Genomic DNA, 15,203 nt, shown 5'->3' with positions numbered 1-15,203 from the left:
ATTCTAGTCGTCTTTTATAAAAAATCTAAAACCACAATTGTTTTTTCCTTTTACCTGATACTTTTTAACCAAACCTGCTGGCTTATTTAGACAGCATCCGCTAATCCTACAGCGTTGTTCCCTAAGTCGTAGATGGAGTAGTACTTACGTAGGAATGAATCACCAATGATGGCAAGAGGACCAACAGGTTCAGGGAAGTCCATGGGGAAAATGGCAGAAATACATTGTCCAGAGACTTCTAAAATGTAGTCGTAAGCGGTCAATTCGAAGTTATGACCTCCAAGGGTGAAAGTCATGTTGGGTAATGAGCTTCTAGCTTCACATTCAACGGTGTACTGACCGGTCCAACTTTTCTTGGCACCGATTTCAGCGTTGATGATCTCAGCTAATCCGGAAGGCAATGCAATCAACGAAGTACCTGTATCGATGGCAGCACCGTGGTTCTCTAGCTCAGCATACTCTTCACCAAGACCAATACCGTCAAATTTGACTTCCCAGTAGGCTTTACGGCGGATTGGTAACCAAGTAATTTCACCTTCGTATTTAGAGTCATCTACACCACCAAAAGTAGCCACACCACCATCTTGAGATTCTCCATCTCTACCTAAGTAGAAGGCGAATTTAGGTTCATCCAAAAGACCTTGTTTCCAAGCATTATAGAATGGTGGAACGACACCATCAACAGATATGGTATCATAACCAAGGCCTAAAATCCCGTCAAATTTACCGAAGGCAAATTGCAAACCAGGTTCACTGGTAGCCTCAGCGAAATCCTGCTTTGTAATACTCAAATCTCCCAAATTTAATGTGTCTTGTGAAATGTAACCTTCTAAGGAACCAGAACCATATCTGATAGCGAATTCCGTGCCGTTTGGTTTATAACTCGAAGAGGAGTCATGGTCATACTTAGAATGTAGGAAACATGCTAAAGAACTACACTCAGTACTGGGGACCCATAAATTGGAAGAACCAGTATCCAAAATGACTTTAAAGTTCTGTGGAGGGGTACCCAAAGAGACCTCAGTATAGTATTGAGCATTCAAGTAATTTGTTAAAGGAACAGAATGGCCACTCTGGTAGAACCCGAAAGGATAATAAGAAGAACTTTCATCGTCATGGTCATTCTTGAAAACGGCCTCAGGGTAGGCTTTTTGGAATTGGGTCAAATATTTTTCTTTCAAAATATCAGCATGATCAAAATTTTGAAACATCGGAGCCATTGCAAATTCCTCGACATTCAAAGGCTCGTTTTTTTGAATCTTGGCATGGTGAACCTTGGACTCACCAACTTCCACATAACCCAACAAAGACAGCGCTAAGGGCAGCAAATTTTTCGTAAGCATCTCTCTTTTTTATGTACTTTTATCTCTCTTTTAAAGGTGTCTTCCACAACACGTCCTAGCTAATACCGTATTGATGACACCTCTGTATCTGATTGTGTTTCTCGAGTGTTTAGGAACGGGAACGTTTTTATTTCGCTTTCCTTACCGCCTTTTATACTCGCCTTTAAATGTCGCCACCCCTTAAAGGAAAAGTACCGCCCCCTAAAATTTTAAAACCGAAAAAGAAGAAAGCTTCAGCGGCTATATAAGAAGATATGTAGAGTAGAAATGAATAACCGCCAGCATTAGGATGCCTCTATACATGTATAATAATAGTAGTATTAGGAGTAGTGGAGGTAATATACATTCATAGGTAACATTGAATTCATGAGAAGGGCAAACCTTGAGGTTCGTTCGCCTGGTCTAGTTTAGCTCTTTTGACTTTCTTTGTAGGATCACTCTGAGACTGTGACAGACTTACAGAGTGAACTCTCTTGAGTAAAGTCCCTGGTTGGTCTGGATTGTTTTGAGAATCTAATCTCTTATGTGCCATTATTTGACCCAGTTTTTGTACTAACGATTTTTCATATTCTGTCTGAGCTTCAATAGTCCTTTGGTCTGGTGGCACGGCAACACCATTGTTGAAAAGCCCTGTGGTATCATTAAGTTCAACTTTGAATCCTATCGTGAAGTTGTTAATTCTATCCCATATGATCTTTATCTCATCGCCGTTCTGTAGAAGTATTTTGGTCCCGGGTGTCATCCTTTGATTATTCAAATACGATACGTTAGTGCCTGAATGACAGTACCAAATATCTTCTAAACCTTGAGCTGGTGATTCATAAAGAGAATCACCAACTACGTGTCTTTTCTTGAGGACAAAACAGTGTACTCTAGACAAACGGTTGTCTTCTATCTTACAATTACAATCATCTGACCTTCCAACAAAAAAAGGATTGACACCTTGTTTTACTTTGATGAGCTCTTGTATACGACTCTCTGGTAACGGATGAAGGGTAAGGAATTTACCACCGCCCTTCTTGTTCGACAATCTAATGGCATCTAATGGGTGACTTAACTCTAAAGGTTGTGGTGCGGCTACCTTAGGCTGGGTATAACGAATAGGTGGTTGTTGCGGAACCTTAAAGCCTTGAGAAACAGGAGGACCTGCAAGTGGTTTACGACGTTCCTCTTCCATGCGCCTACGCACTTTGACGAATTCGTATTGAGCATCATCTAAACTTTCCAGTATTCTCTGTTGTGACAGCGACTGTGACAACGATACCTGTGACAATTCTAAACTGTCTTGATGGAAGCCACTTCTAATCCATGGATGCTGCAGTGCTTTCTCAGCCGTAGTCCTTAAATTTGGATTAACTTGTAAAAGAGAATCAATGAAATCTCTGGCTTCATCAGAAATTCTAAAATCTTTCAAAGGTCCTTCGTGATAAGAACCCCTACTAATCTGTTCGTAGAGTTGTTCCTGCGTACTTCCACTAAATGGAAGATGTCCTGTGAGTATCACGTATACGAGACACCCCATTGACCACATATCGACCAGCGATGAGTACTCATTCTTTTCCTCCTCTGTATTGTCGTTTTTACCGCCGATCACTTCGGGTGCCACATACGCTAAGGTTCCACAGAAAGTTTTCATAAAAGTACCGTTTCCCTGCACTTTTGCTAACCCAAAATCTGTAACCTTTACTAGAACTGGATCGTCTTGTTCAATGAGTATATTATCAGGCTTCAAATCACGATGACTTATGCCTCGAGAGTGAATGTATGCAACTGCTTCCAAGACTTGTCTAGTAATTTCCCTACCTGCATCTTCCCCTACAGATCCATGTGCAGCTACGAAATCCATAAGATCTCCACCAGATACAAATTCCATTAAAAGATAGTAACATTCTTTATCCTCGTAAAATCCTTTGAGCCTAACAATTCTCGGATGGTGTAATTTTCTCAGCACTGCCAATTCTCGATCCACACCGTCCCAGTTTCCCATCAATTTACGCTTACTGATGATTTTGGCGGCAAAAGTCTTACCTGTACTTCTTTCTACTGCCTTTTTAACAACTGCAAATGCACCTTGCCCTACGACTTCATCTTTAATGGAAAAGTCCTTAAAAACACCTTGAAGGCCTGCAGCACCGGCAGAACCTGATTTAGAGATTTTTTTACCTTTCAGTTTTTCAGATTTCGCCTGTTCCAACCTCTGCTTGAATCTTTCATTGATAAATATCACCAGCGTTAGTACGTCTGCGGAAACTCCAACTCCTACAGTAATCTCATCTCCTTGGGACAAAAGCTGATTTCTATCCTTATCCACACGTTGGCCATCTAACCAAGTCCCGTTTGTCGAGTTATCCTTCAATAAAAGATTACCATCTTCACCTAGAAGTATTTGGAAATGCTTATTCGACAATCTCGTTATATTGCCCAAATGGTAATCACACCCAGCGTTACGTCCAAAAGTCCAAACTTTCTTGATAGGATCCTTCTGTTGTAATACTTCATCGATATCAGCTCGTAGATCCCGTATTGGTATCTGACCAGTGGTACATATTATTCGGCACACAATATCGTCATCAATCTGTTCTTGTGAAAACTTCTCTACCAAATATTTTTGGGTCGCCTGTGTCGATTGCTGGGTAGGTTGAGTAACTTCCATTGTTCTGCAGGCCTCAAAGAGGATTGCAATTGCCTCTTATTAACCTTCAATGCCTCTTGTATTTGATGCTCGATGAGATGACATCTTTTTTTTCTTCAAGCGTGTACCATCCGAACTAACAATAACATGATTAACGTGTCACAGAGTAGAAAAAGGGAACTTGAAGCAGCTTTTGATGTCTTTTACGAGATCTTGAAGACCTTTAAAGTCTATGCACAAGTTATTGAAAGTCAATTGGGTTTTTGAGAGGCCAGAAACACTAATTTGAAGGATTTTCTCCGACAAGACATTCCACTGAGAATGGAAGCAGCGCTAAGAGGCCAGAGACTAGAGGATACCAATGTAATTCTGCAATGATCCTACATTGGCGGCTACTTGACGAATTTTCTTAGAGCTTTGAGAGCTGAAGGTATAACCTGTTTACATCGTGGTGCACTGATGCAAATGTCAATATCGAAGCTCGTCACCTATTTGAATAAGCACAAGCACGATGAACTACATGATCCTTTCAAATTTCCCTTCAAAAGGTTCCCATAAGTTGATTCAATTTGTTGAAGATGGATGAGGCTATTCAGGATTTGAGAAGGAGACCTGTCGACCACCGATCTCCAACTCATAAGGAGGAAGTAAAGGGGAAGTTGAGTTCAGCACCGTTATTAGAATCCTGCTGTTCCCTGAGAACTCCTGTGCCAAGAAGGATACAAACGGTCGCAGTAGCATGGTATGTCTCAGCATTGGCAATCATCTTAACCTGCTTTCTTTACTCTTTAGCCAATCCTTTCCTATGGATTTTCTCGATCCCCTATACCATCTTCTTCATGTTTGACAGAACTCCTGGTAATGGGAACGTAATGTCAAGGGTTTCACCGTGGTTTAGATCTTTACCAATTTGGAGACGTTACTGTGAGTATTTCCCTATTTCTTTAGTCAAGACTGCAAATTTAGAACCTACATTCACACCACGAGAGAGCAAAGGAGAACGATCACCATCATCTGGAAGTAAATGGTTTTGGAGAAAATGGTTTAACTCCAACGACCAATTACAACGTACCGGTCCCCGCTATATCTTTGGATACCATCCTCATGGTGTCGGATGTCTAGGCGCCTTTGGCGTCTTCGGCACCGAAGGTTGTAATTGGTCAAAATTGTTCCCTGGTATACCCGTCTCACTACTCACTTTGGTTAATCAATTTCAAATGCCAGTTTACAGAGATTATTTGATGGCCTTGGGAGTTAGTGCAGTTTCAAGAAAAAACTCATTAAAGACTCTAGAAAGAGACCATTCCATTTGTATTGTAGTTGGAGGTGCTCGTGAATCATTGCTCCAAGGTGTAAATACCGTTGATTTGATCTTAAACAGAAGAAAGGGCTTCATAAGATTGGCATTGGAGGCTGGTAATGTTTGTCTAGTCCCAACATTTGCATTTGGTGAAGCCAACTGTTATAATATTATTCAACCTAAAAATGGTTCTTTTTGGAAAAAGTTCCAACTCTGGCTGAAGAACAATGTTGGCTTCACCGTCCCACTCTTCTACGCTCGTGGTCTGTTCAACTATGATTTTGGATTCTTACCTTACAGAACACCGGTAACTGTGGTTGTCGGTAAACCTATCTTTGTGGAAAAAAGAAGAGAAACACCAACTGATGAAGAGCTGGACTACTACCATGGTATCTATATCCAAGAATTGAAGAAAATCTTCTACGAGAATAGAGATAAATACGGGTTTTCTGATGTTGAATTAAGGATTGTCGGTTAGTCATTGTCTCTCACTCTCGAATAGAGTTTGTCTATATCCACATTAGAATTGTATAAATGAATTGTATGGGTATTATGTAGCAGGAATTGGAACCAAGGTAATCTTATTTCGAGTTTTTGTTCAACAAGGTAAGGGAGATATCAACTCCGCGAGTCACATAATAACTTCTACACATACCATCACATAAAGAACTAGAAAACTCTGTAAGAATGATACCTGAAAAAAGACTGACAACTAATAAGGATATGAAAATATGGATGGATTCCACCACAATGGATTCTTTGGTGGAATTTGTCACAATTTTGGCAGATTCGGTTAGAGGTCGTGAGAATACTGCTTACAAAGAACCTATTAGTAAAGATATGGAACCTACAATGCAACTGCTAAAGAAAGTTAACGACTTAATAGATAAGTATCCGGTGATTCAGGATGCTAATACCTCTAGGTTTGGTAAAGTGGAATTTAGAGATTTTTATGATGATTTACAAACACACGCCGAGGAGTTGGTAGCCACCACATATCCAAGCTTAAATAAGGATCAAGTTGAAGAACTAGCAGTATATCTATATGAATCTTGGGGCAATAAAAGGAGAATAGATTATGGTTCAGGTCATGAATTAAATTTTGTTTGTTTTATCTACGGACTTTACGTTTACAAAGTGTTTGATTTGGAAAGGGATGCCGCCGATTTGGTTTTAAAGGTATTTGTCGAATATTTGAGGATTATGAGGATTTTAGAGACTAAATACTGGTTAGAGCCTGCAGGGTCCCACGGTGTTTGGGGGCTTGATGATTATCATTTTCTACCATTTTTGTTTGGAGCCCATCAACTGGCTACACATCCTCATTTAAGACCCAAATCGATTCATAATGAGGAGGTTGTCGAAATGTTCATGGATAAATACATATATTTTGGTTGCATTGCATTTATTAACTCTGTTAAGAGTACAGCATCACTAAGATGGCATTCCCCCATGTTAGATGACATTAGCGGCGTGAAGACTTGGGCAAAAGTGGCAGAAGGTATGATTAAAATGTACAAGGCAGAGGTACTAAGTAAGTTACCTATCATGCAGCATTTTTACTTCGGCAACATCTTGCCCTGTCCTGAAGGTATATCACCCCCAAAAGGAGATCATGGTCGGGATCTCTGTGAAGAAGGCCATGTACATAACACTTGGGGCGATTGCTGTGGGATTAAGATACCTAGTGCTGTAGCTGCTCATGAAGCTGCCAAACAAAACCGTAACATCATACCTTTTGACTAAATAGCTACACATTATGCAGGATATAAAACAAAAACCGTGGAGAGTATTACCAAGCAAACCGTAATTGAGAAGCCGTAAATAGGGGTGGCGTCCAGATCAATTTATTAGGATCAATACTTCTTCTTTTTTTCGTCTTCAAATAATCGTACCTTGCCAAAATCTCTTCGTTGAGAAAGATTATATGTTGGCCCTTGTAGTATTTGAGAATATTCAAGGTCTTCGCAGTATGTAGAATATCCATCGTGGTCATTGAAGTCATTTGACTAATCTCCTCAATGGTAATCTCGTTCCGATGTTCCACTAAAATTTTTATTAAAGTATCCGCCCAATAAGCTCTGTAGGACAACAGACCTAAATCTGAAAGTGGTTTTTCAGGTGATCCAACTTTCCCTTCCTTCTTGGATAATTCATAGGAAAATTCAATGAGTAACTTACCATAACCACATCTTTGATATTGTGGTAACGTCAAAATACATGCAACGTTATAACCATCGGCCGATTCCTTTTCCTTCGAAAAATATCCAACCAAGTGATGGCCTAGCTCATCCTTTCTCGTCATACAGTAAAAAAGAAATGGATCAACGTCGTAGTATAACGTTTTATGATCTAAGAACAATTTTGATAAAAGACATAGGTTCCTACACCAAGTTCTTTGTTTCCTACCATCGATTTCGAAAAAAGAAACATAATCATCTCGATAAATTTCATTACCAGGCGGATGTCGCAGTGTACATTTCTTTCTATATCTCTCATATTGTTTCTTGGATCCGAAATACTGCAGGGTAAAATCGTCAATGTAAACCACATCTTCCTCCGTCAATTCTACTGGATAAGGTGAGAAATACCATGGCTCTATCTCATATTTACCCATAACTACAATGTTAAGGTTTCTCACATTGGCAATTTCATGTGGATTTTGAGTCATAGATCCTGATGTCCTCAACTTCTTTATTTCCTCCTCATGCGTAAGTTCACCTCCAGCACCTTGCACATTTAAGTTATCTAAATCCATCACATCAGCGGGCTCATTAGATTCATTCTCATTTTCAGTAGCTTTCTTTTTCTTCTTCTTCTTCTTCAAGTCATCTTCATTACTCTTAGGTCTGGGGAAATACACTTCCTTTTCCAAATTGATCCTATCTGCGGGAATCCATTCATCTAAACGTTTGTTGAAATCCACATAGTGAATATAAAATTTGGGAGGCGATCGCCTCGAGTTTATAGACAGTATTTCAGCTAATCTCTCTTCTCCATCTTTGTCCACAAAACATTCACATTTCACTATGATTTCTTCAAGACTGCTGATTTTTCTAGGAATGCCTTGTTTCTTCTCCTCATCTCCACTCATATTGAACCATCAAAAAACGCAGAAAGGTTCCTTTATCTAAAGGAAATAGTATACTTTAATGCATCAACACTTTGTTAATCATACAGGCGATGAGCTTTGATTTTTCAATCCATGTTGATATGAACATCATATCTTCGTAATATGTGACAATACAAGGAACTTCTATTAATTAGCATGGCTTAAAATCTTTGGGCGCTTATGCTTGGTGCCCATGGAAGTCCTGGATGGGTCTCTGGCGTTGAATGAGGTATCTGCTTCCATACCTTGATACTCTTGTCTGCTTCACCAGTAATCAAACGTAATCCGGTGCGATCAAACGCGCTAGTCAAAATTGCCCTTTCACTCTCTAAAGAGCCTGGTACTTCCTGTGTAGCCATGGTTTGATACTTGTGCCCGGATTTATAGTCGTAGAAGGAAAGCATACCATCGTCTCCACCAGCGAAAAGGACGTCATCTTGGTTGACACTCAGTGTATTGATGATTCCTGTAGATTCTGATGCGAAATTCGTTAGAAGAGCACCCTCCGGTAATTTCCAAGATCTAATATCGTCTGTGCACGCTGATACCATGGAAAATTCTGATGGATGCAAACTGAAGTCTCTTACAGACCTCTTGTGATGTGTGAGAATCTTGTACGATTTCCCAGCTGTTACATCCCATAGACGAACAGTGGCATCAGTGGAGGAACTGACGACTTGTGGGTTTACCGGCAGGCAATGCACTTTGGTGATAGGTGATTTGTGGCCTATGAGTGTCATTACCGCAGTTCGTGATCTTATATCCCAAAGCTTAACAACACCATCTCTACCTGCAGAGGCTATCAGATCCAGTGTTGGATGAATATCTACGGTATGAACTCCCGACAGGTGGCCATGATAATCCCTAATGATTTGATTTTTTTCTAAATCCCAACATTTAACCATCTTATCTTCACTGGCACTAAACAAATATGGATGTCTCTGTGAAATGGCAACGTCTCTCACAGTCATAACGTGGCCTGCCAACGTCAACTTCAGTTTTCCACTTGCCAAATCCCATATTTTTACAGTAGTATCATTACTGCCAGTTGCAAACCATTCGTTATCCACTGGGTCCACCTTTAAACATCTAACCCAACCAACGTGGCCATTGATCACTCTGATCAATTTCCATGGTGCATGCCATGCAGGTCTCTGTGATAACAGCTGTTCCTGCCTTTGTAAAACTGAATGACTGGCGGAATCTTGACCGAAAACTTGCGAAAGCATATTTTGATGATCATTTTCAGATTTGACCAACGATTTAGATTCATCAATACCATTTGACCTACCTGCAATGTCCTGATACTTCTCCAGAACGGTCTTCCGCCCATCAAACACTGTTTGCAAGTGTTTGGGCACTATAGTTAACTGTTTAAACTGGTTATTCCAGCGAACTCTGCTGTAAAAGCCATTAATGCTTTCTAAAGTGTCTACATCATCCATAATGCCTGATCTTTTGTACTATGTGGGTCGATGAGTTCTTGTGCTCAATACCCGTTACGTATGATTTGAAATTTTTCAGCGTTTAAAAGTCATCTCAAGATGAGATGAGATGAGATAAGCTCTAACTATCGGTCATTGAGAACTGAAGAATATCATGTCCGAGACCACCAATGCCCCCAAGAGGCTTCCAGAGGAGTCTGCAGAAATCGGAAACGATGTGAAAAAACCCCAGACTGAATCGGTTGCAGGTGCAAGTGCATCTGGTAACGGTGTCTCTGAAAGCGATGTTGGTATAACTCACTTCTTGACTCCTGAAAATCCAGGATTTAAAGGGCAAATCAAGCAGAGGTATAGTGATTTTATGGTCAATGAGATTGACCTGGAAGGCAACGTTGTCTATTTGAAAGATAGAGGATTTAAGAGACCCCAGAAACCGCAACCAAGTGCAGAAGAATTGAAAACTCAGCAAGAAGAGGAGTCTAAAAGGAGACAAGAATTTGAATTGGATGGTGAATTGAAACAGAAGTTAGTAGAAGCATTGGGAGAATCAGATGTAGAAAAAATCATGGATGTGTTCAAGCATGCTCAAAAGATGGAAACTGAAAGATCATTTGAAGATAAATTCGACAGAACTAAGGTCCATCAGCTGCTAAGAGAGGCATTTAATAATGAATTGGAATCCGTGACCACGGAAGATAACACTTTCAAGATTGCCAGAAGTAATAGAAAGACAAGAGTTGACAAAAAGACTTTTATTGAGCAAACAAAGGATGCCAATGGTGTGGAGAATTGGGGATATGGTCCTGCTAAAGATTTTATCCACCTCACTCTTTACAAAGAAAATAAGGACACAATGGATGCCATTAATATTATTGCCAAGTACTTAAGATTACCTGCTCGTGCTATGAGATCTTCCGGGACTAAAGATCGTAGAGCTGTTACTTGTCAAAGACTCTCTGTATCTCGTATTGGCTTAGACAGATTAAATGCACTCAATAGAACTTTGAAGGGTATGGTTTTAGGTGGATATAAGTTTGAAGATCGTAGTTTAAGTCTTGGTGATTTGAAAGGTAATGAATTTGTCGTTGTTATTAGAGATGCTAAATTGCACGAAGGTGCTGACAAGTCATTAGACCAAGTTTTAAAAGATGGTTGCCAATCATTAGCGGAGAGAGGGTTCGTAAACTATTTTGGTATGCAAAGATTTGGAACCTTTAGTATTTCCACCCACGTCGTTGGTAAAGAATTGTTATTAAACAACTGGCAAGGTGCTGCAGAGTTGATTCTTTCCGATCAAGACAGTGTTTTGCCAACTTCAAAGGAGGCTAGAAAAATCTGGTCAGAGTCTAAGGATGCAAACTCTGCCATGAAGAAGATGCCTCGTCAGTGTGTTGCCGAGAATGCCATTCTAAGCTACCTGTCCACACAGAAAAAGGAAGAAGATGGCCAGTACTCTGCTAATGCTTATTACACAGCAATCATGAAAATTCCAAGAAATCTGAGAACGATGTATGTACACGCTTATCAAAGTTTTGTTTGGAATACAATTGCCAGTAAAAGAATTGAAATGTATGGTTTGAACGTGATGGAAGGTGACCTTGTCATTAGTGAAAATGATGAAAGCAAGGCTGCAGATTCTTTGGAGGAGGATGAGTTTGACGAAGACGTTCGTACAGCCCAGTTTGTGCGCGCAAGACCTATCACCAAGGATGAAATTGAATCTCAAAAATTCAAGATCGAAGATGTTGTCTTACCTACACCTGGGTTTGATATTGTGTACCCACCAAATCAGAAATTATCTGATCTTTACGTTGAAATTATGAAAAAGGATGCAATGGATCCATTTGACATGAGACGTAAAGTTCGTGATTTCTCACTAGCGGGATCTTATAGAAATGTCATACAAAAACCAGCTGCCTTGGATTACAGAATTATACATTACTCAAGTCCAACTCAACAGCTAATCAACACCGATCTAGAAATTCTGCATAACCAAAGAGCAAAGGACAACTGCCAAAAATACATGAAGGAGAAATTAGATAGATTTACACCTGATAAAGGTGGTGAGCATACCGCTGTCGTTCTCAAATTCCAATTAGGCGTTTCTGCATACGCAACTATGGTTTTGCGTGAATTGATGAAAGTCGAATCTTCCCGTCGTGGTGACATGTGCGATGTAAAAGTTTAACTGTTTTATCTGTTAACAATAGCTGTGTTCTGTATAATAATTGTTTATTATAATTATCTTACCTTCGCGCGTCACACTGTCGCCCAGCAACGACAGTGACGCTATTTTAAACAGTAATACACAAAAATCAAAGATAAAGAAATTAAAGAAAGGCCCCAGAAAATCAAATTCTCTTTATAAAATCTGAACATCATGGGAATTTCTTAAATTTCATTCCTGAAGTTTTGAAAAAAAATTAGAAAGTTTAACAAGATCAAAATTATCAAGTTATTATAATAAAAGTCCAACTTGAGAAGGGCCCTGAATTGCTAACCAGTTACACATTTTGCTAACGATCAACAGGGATAAAATAACAAAAAATAACAAAGAAATATAATAATAATTTTAAACGTATTTGCTTAACTAACATCATGACTGCTTCTAGGAACAACAGTATTCCCGCCTACGTATATTTGGATGGAAAGAGAAATGTGGAAAATTTGCAATTGAACCAAGGAAGATCCAGAGTGTCATCGATATCATCATTTTTTTCATCTAGTACGATGGAGGATAATGGTAATCATGAACTCTTTGGATTTAGAAGGTTTGCTAGAAATCATTTGTTGGGTTCAGAAAAGAGCACTAGATTTAAAACCGCCAGACAATCGAATCTACCTAATGAACAGTCCAGCGATAATTGCTACGCTCAAATGAACGCTGTACCTCACCAATTGCAATTTAAAAGTACTACAAATAAAAATAAGCTTGGAATGAACATGGATCAAGAACCCAGCACCAAGACCCATAGACTTAACGTAAATGGAGAGATGGTAGACTATGAATTGGATGTATTTGGTGTTCCCCAAAGGATTCCAGATTTGTTTCAGGAAGATAATGCATACGCTGCAGTAGATGGTGAGAATATCTACGTCACGAGCTCAAGTGAAGATGAACTATTGGAGAATAACGTTCGTCCTAAGGCAATTGTATTGGGTAATATACCTAAGAGAACAGGAATTGCAAGCATACTGGCCCAGATACATGCTGGACCACTTGAAAACATAATAGTTCACACCGATGATGAACAAGCCTTGAAAAAAATCGAATTGGATTTTCTCACCCATGAAGCCGCCTATTCCTTTATGAAATATGGTAGAACCAACATGTTTAAAATAAATGGTCAGCATTTGACACCAGAATGGGGAAAAAGCTCTGAACATAAAACCAAGAAAGGCAATGAATGGGATGATCAACAATCTTCAAGCGATGATCAGGATTTTTGTCGGAGCCTCATTATGAAGAAGTATATCAATTGTACCAAAAGAACCAAATACAGTGAAGCTTACAAAGAATCCCCATTAGAACCATTGAACCTTTCAGAAATTAAACAGGATTTTGGAACATTTGGAGAAATTTTGGAAATAACACCGGTGGTTTCAAGGAAGTTGTGTATTTCGATTAATTTCTTTAACATGGAAAGTGCCATGAAGGCTATGAAAGAATACGAAAATCCAAATTCGGATCTGCACAAGGCTTATTTCAACAATTGGGCCATATGGTACGGAAAGGATATTACAGATCGTCCTTGCATCGCACTGTGAAGTGAGCTATTCTCAAGGTCTTTAACAAATCCATAATAATAATAGAATAAGTAAGATGAATATAACAAAATGAATAAAATAATCTTTAAAAGAGATTAAAAGAAAGAAAAAGTGGACATAAAAAGCGAGTTTCTTTATAAGTTATCGAAGACCACAAGTAACCCCCCTACAAGATGTAAAGATCCTGTAACGAAAACATCTACGGGTTCTTCTAATTGTCTAATTAATGTGTAAGCGGCCTCAATGCTAGAAGTGACATGGATTTTACTTCTTTGACCATCTAATGCAGTCCATTTTTCCGCCAATGACTTTTGAACTTCTAGATTATCAACTTGCTCTTTTGAAGTATTCATGGATACAAGGTCAGAGCTGTAAGAACCAGAGGTCCAAGTGACATTAGTGGTGAAAATAACCTGATCGAATTGAACATCCGGATGTGTCTTGGAATACAGATTACTCAACAGACTATTGGCATCACGACTCTGTTGATTAAACAGTAATATTTTCTTATTTTTTGAACGGACAACCTGTTGAGTAAACCAACCAGAAGCAGCTTCTATACTCTCTTTTGTATGAGCGCCATCTATAAACCAAGTAGCTGAACCTTTGACCAAGGTTTGGCAACGACCATCCCAACGTGTAAGTTCCAAGCCTTCTAAAAATCTTGCTGGGATACTGGCATCTTCAGTGTTAGGGATCGGAGATGGTAAGAAATACATAGAAGCTAATGCCTGTGATGATAGTGCTACTGCTAACGAAGCATTAGCGATTTGGAAATCACCAGCGATCCCTAATTTTCTACCTCTTAAACCTTGGTAAATAGGAACTTCTTCTAATTGAGTACCGCGTTCATTAGCCCTTTGTTCTAACATCTTCAAACCTTTTGGAGGTTGCTCCTTAACAGTGAAAGCTGGCGCTTGTTTCTTGAAGATCCCACCTTTATTCCAAGCAATTTCCTCAATAGTATTACCCAGCATAAATGTGTGATCAATACCCAATTGTGTAACACCACAAGCTAATGGTCTTTCCACGATATTTGTACTATCGAATTCACCCCCAACACCAACTTCATAAACACAACAATCACAGCCTTCCCGCATGAAAACATGGAACGACAACAGGGTCAAATATTTGAAATACCCTGGTTTACTCCCTGGAATCATATGTGGGAATTTACTCAATTCCGATTCTGTGTTTTCCAATTTGTCCCAAACTTCAAAGAAATATTTGGCAAATTTATCCTCTGAAATAGGGTTTCCGTTGATTCTTATCCTTTCAGTAACAGATTTCAAATGTGGTGAAGTGTATAGTCCAACTTTAGGTACCTTGTACTTACCAAGGATAGACGCTACAAATGCAGCTGTGGATCCTTTACCCTTTGTACCGGTAATATGTACGACATTTAACTTGTCAAATTCTGAAACATTGTAACCGATCCTCCTCGACCATTCTTGCATCTCCCAAATATTCATCTGGTTTTTACGGTCTCCAGATTCCCGAATCGCCATTATATTGGCATAGTTTGATTGCAGGGAGTTTAACGCAGTGACAGCCTCCTGATAACCTCTAACTGCCATCTTGAGCGGCATGGATAATTTCATGT

The 15,203-nt window shown here is 39.4% G+C and overlaps 9 protein-coding genes across 9 annotated transcripts; 4 read left to right on the top strand and 5 right to left on the bottom strand.

Moving 5' to 3' along the window:
- Positions 1-86: 86 nt before the first annotated feature.
- PEP4 (proteinase A) lies at positions 87-1,343 on the bottom strand (the record flags this gene model as incomplete). The annotated part of the gene is made up of 1 exon (XM_002497472.1): positions 87-1,343. One exon carries the CDS (start codon positions 1,341-1,343, stop codon positions 87-89), a length of 1,257 nt encoding a protein of 418 aa, XP_002497517.1.
- Positions 1,344-1,707: 364 nt separating this feature from the next.
- RAD53 (serine/threonine/tyrosine protein kinase RAD53) lies at positions 1,708-3,996 on the bottom strand (the record flags this gene model as incomplete). The annotated part of the gene is made up of 1 exon (XM_002497471.1): positions 1,708-3,996. The coding sequence occupies one exon, from the start codon at positions 3,994-3,996 to the stop codon at positions 1,708-1,710; it is 2,289 nt and encodes a 762-aa protein (XP_002497516.1).
- Positions 3,997-4,553: 557 nt separating this feature from the next.
- On the top strand, positions 4,554-5,753 carry DGA1 (diacylglycerol O-acyltransferase; the record flags this gene model as incomplete). Its single annotated transcript, XM_002497470.1, has 1 exon — positions 4,554-5,753. One exon carries the CDS (start codon positions 4,554-4,556, stop codon positions 5,751-5,753), a length of 1,200 nt encoding a protein of 399 aa, XP_002497515.1.
- Positions 5,754-5,962: 209 nt separating this feature from the next.
- Positions 5,963-7,021, top strand: RRD2 (peptidylprolyl isomerase RRD2; the record flags this gene model as incomplete). Its single annotated transcript, XM_002497469.1, has 1 exon — positions 5,963-7,021. One exon carries the CDS (start codon positions 5,963-5,965, stop codon positions 7,019-7,021), a length of 1,059 nt encoding a protein of 352 aa, XP_002497514.1.
- A 46-nt stretch (positions 7,022-7,067) lies between these two features.
- On the bottom strand, positions 7,068-8,369 carry ESA1 (NuA4 histone acetyltransferase complex catalytic subunit ESA1; the record flags this gene model as incomplete). The annotated part of the gene is made up of 1 exon (XM_002497468.1): positions 7,068-8,369. The coding sequence occupies one exon, from the start codon at positions 8,367-8,369 to the stop codon at positions 7,068-7,070; it is 1,302 nt and encodes a 433-aa protein (XP_002497513.1).
- A 179-nt stretch (positions 8,370-8,548) lies between these two features.
- PRP46 (mRNA splicing protein PRP46) lies at positions 8,549-9,832 on the bottom strand (the record flags this gene model as incomplete). Its single annotated transcript, XM_002497467.1, has 1 exon — positions 8,549-9,832. The coding sequence occupies one exon, from the start codon at positions 9,830-9,832 to the stop codon at positions 8,549-8,551; it is 1,284 nt and encodes a 427-aa protein (XP_002497512.1).
- Positions 9,833-9,986: 154 nt separating this feature from the next.
- Positions 9,987-12,020, top strand: PUS7 (pseudouridine synthase PUS7; the record flags this gene model as incomplete). The annotated part of the gene is made up of 1 exon (XM_002497466.1): positions 9,987-12,020. One exon carries the CDS (start codon positions 9,987-9,989, stop codon positions 12,018-12,020), a length of 2,034 nt encoding a protein of 677 aa, XP_002497511.1.
- A 410-nt stretch (positions 12,021-12,430) lies between these two features.
- Positions 12,431-13,600, top strand: SSP2 (Ssp2p; the record flags this gene model as incomplete). Its single annotated transcript, XM_002497465.1, has 1 exon — positions 12,431-13,600. One exon carries the CDS (start codon positions 12,431-12,433, stop codon positions 13,598-13,600), a length of 1,170 nt encoding a protein of 389 aa, XP_002497510.1.
- Positions 13,601-13,734: 134 nt separating this feature from the next.
- MET7 (tetrahydrofolate synthase) lies at positions 13,735-15,201 on the bottom strand (the record flags this gene model as incomplete). Its single annotated transcript, XM_002497464.1, has 1 exon — positions 13,735-15,201. The coding sequence occupies one exon, from the start codon at positions 15,199-15,201 to the stop codon at positions 13,735-13,737; it is 1,467 nt and encodes a 488-aa protein (XP_002497509.1).
- Positions 15,202-15,203: the final 2 nt, after the last annotated feature.

This window comes from Zygosaccharomyces rouxii (assembly GCF_000026365.1).
Source record: "Zygosaccharomyces rouxii strain CBS732 chromosome F complete sequence".
Lineage (NCBI taxonomy): Eukaryota > Fungi > Ascomycota > Saccharomycetes > Saccharomycetales > Saccharomycetaceae > Zygosaccharomyces > Zygosaccharomyces rouxii.
The sequence above is the reverse complement of the archived record's forward strand: the minus strand, read 5'-3'. Positions and strand labels throughout refer to the sequence as shown.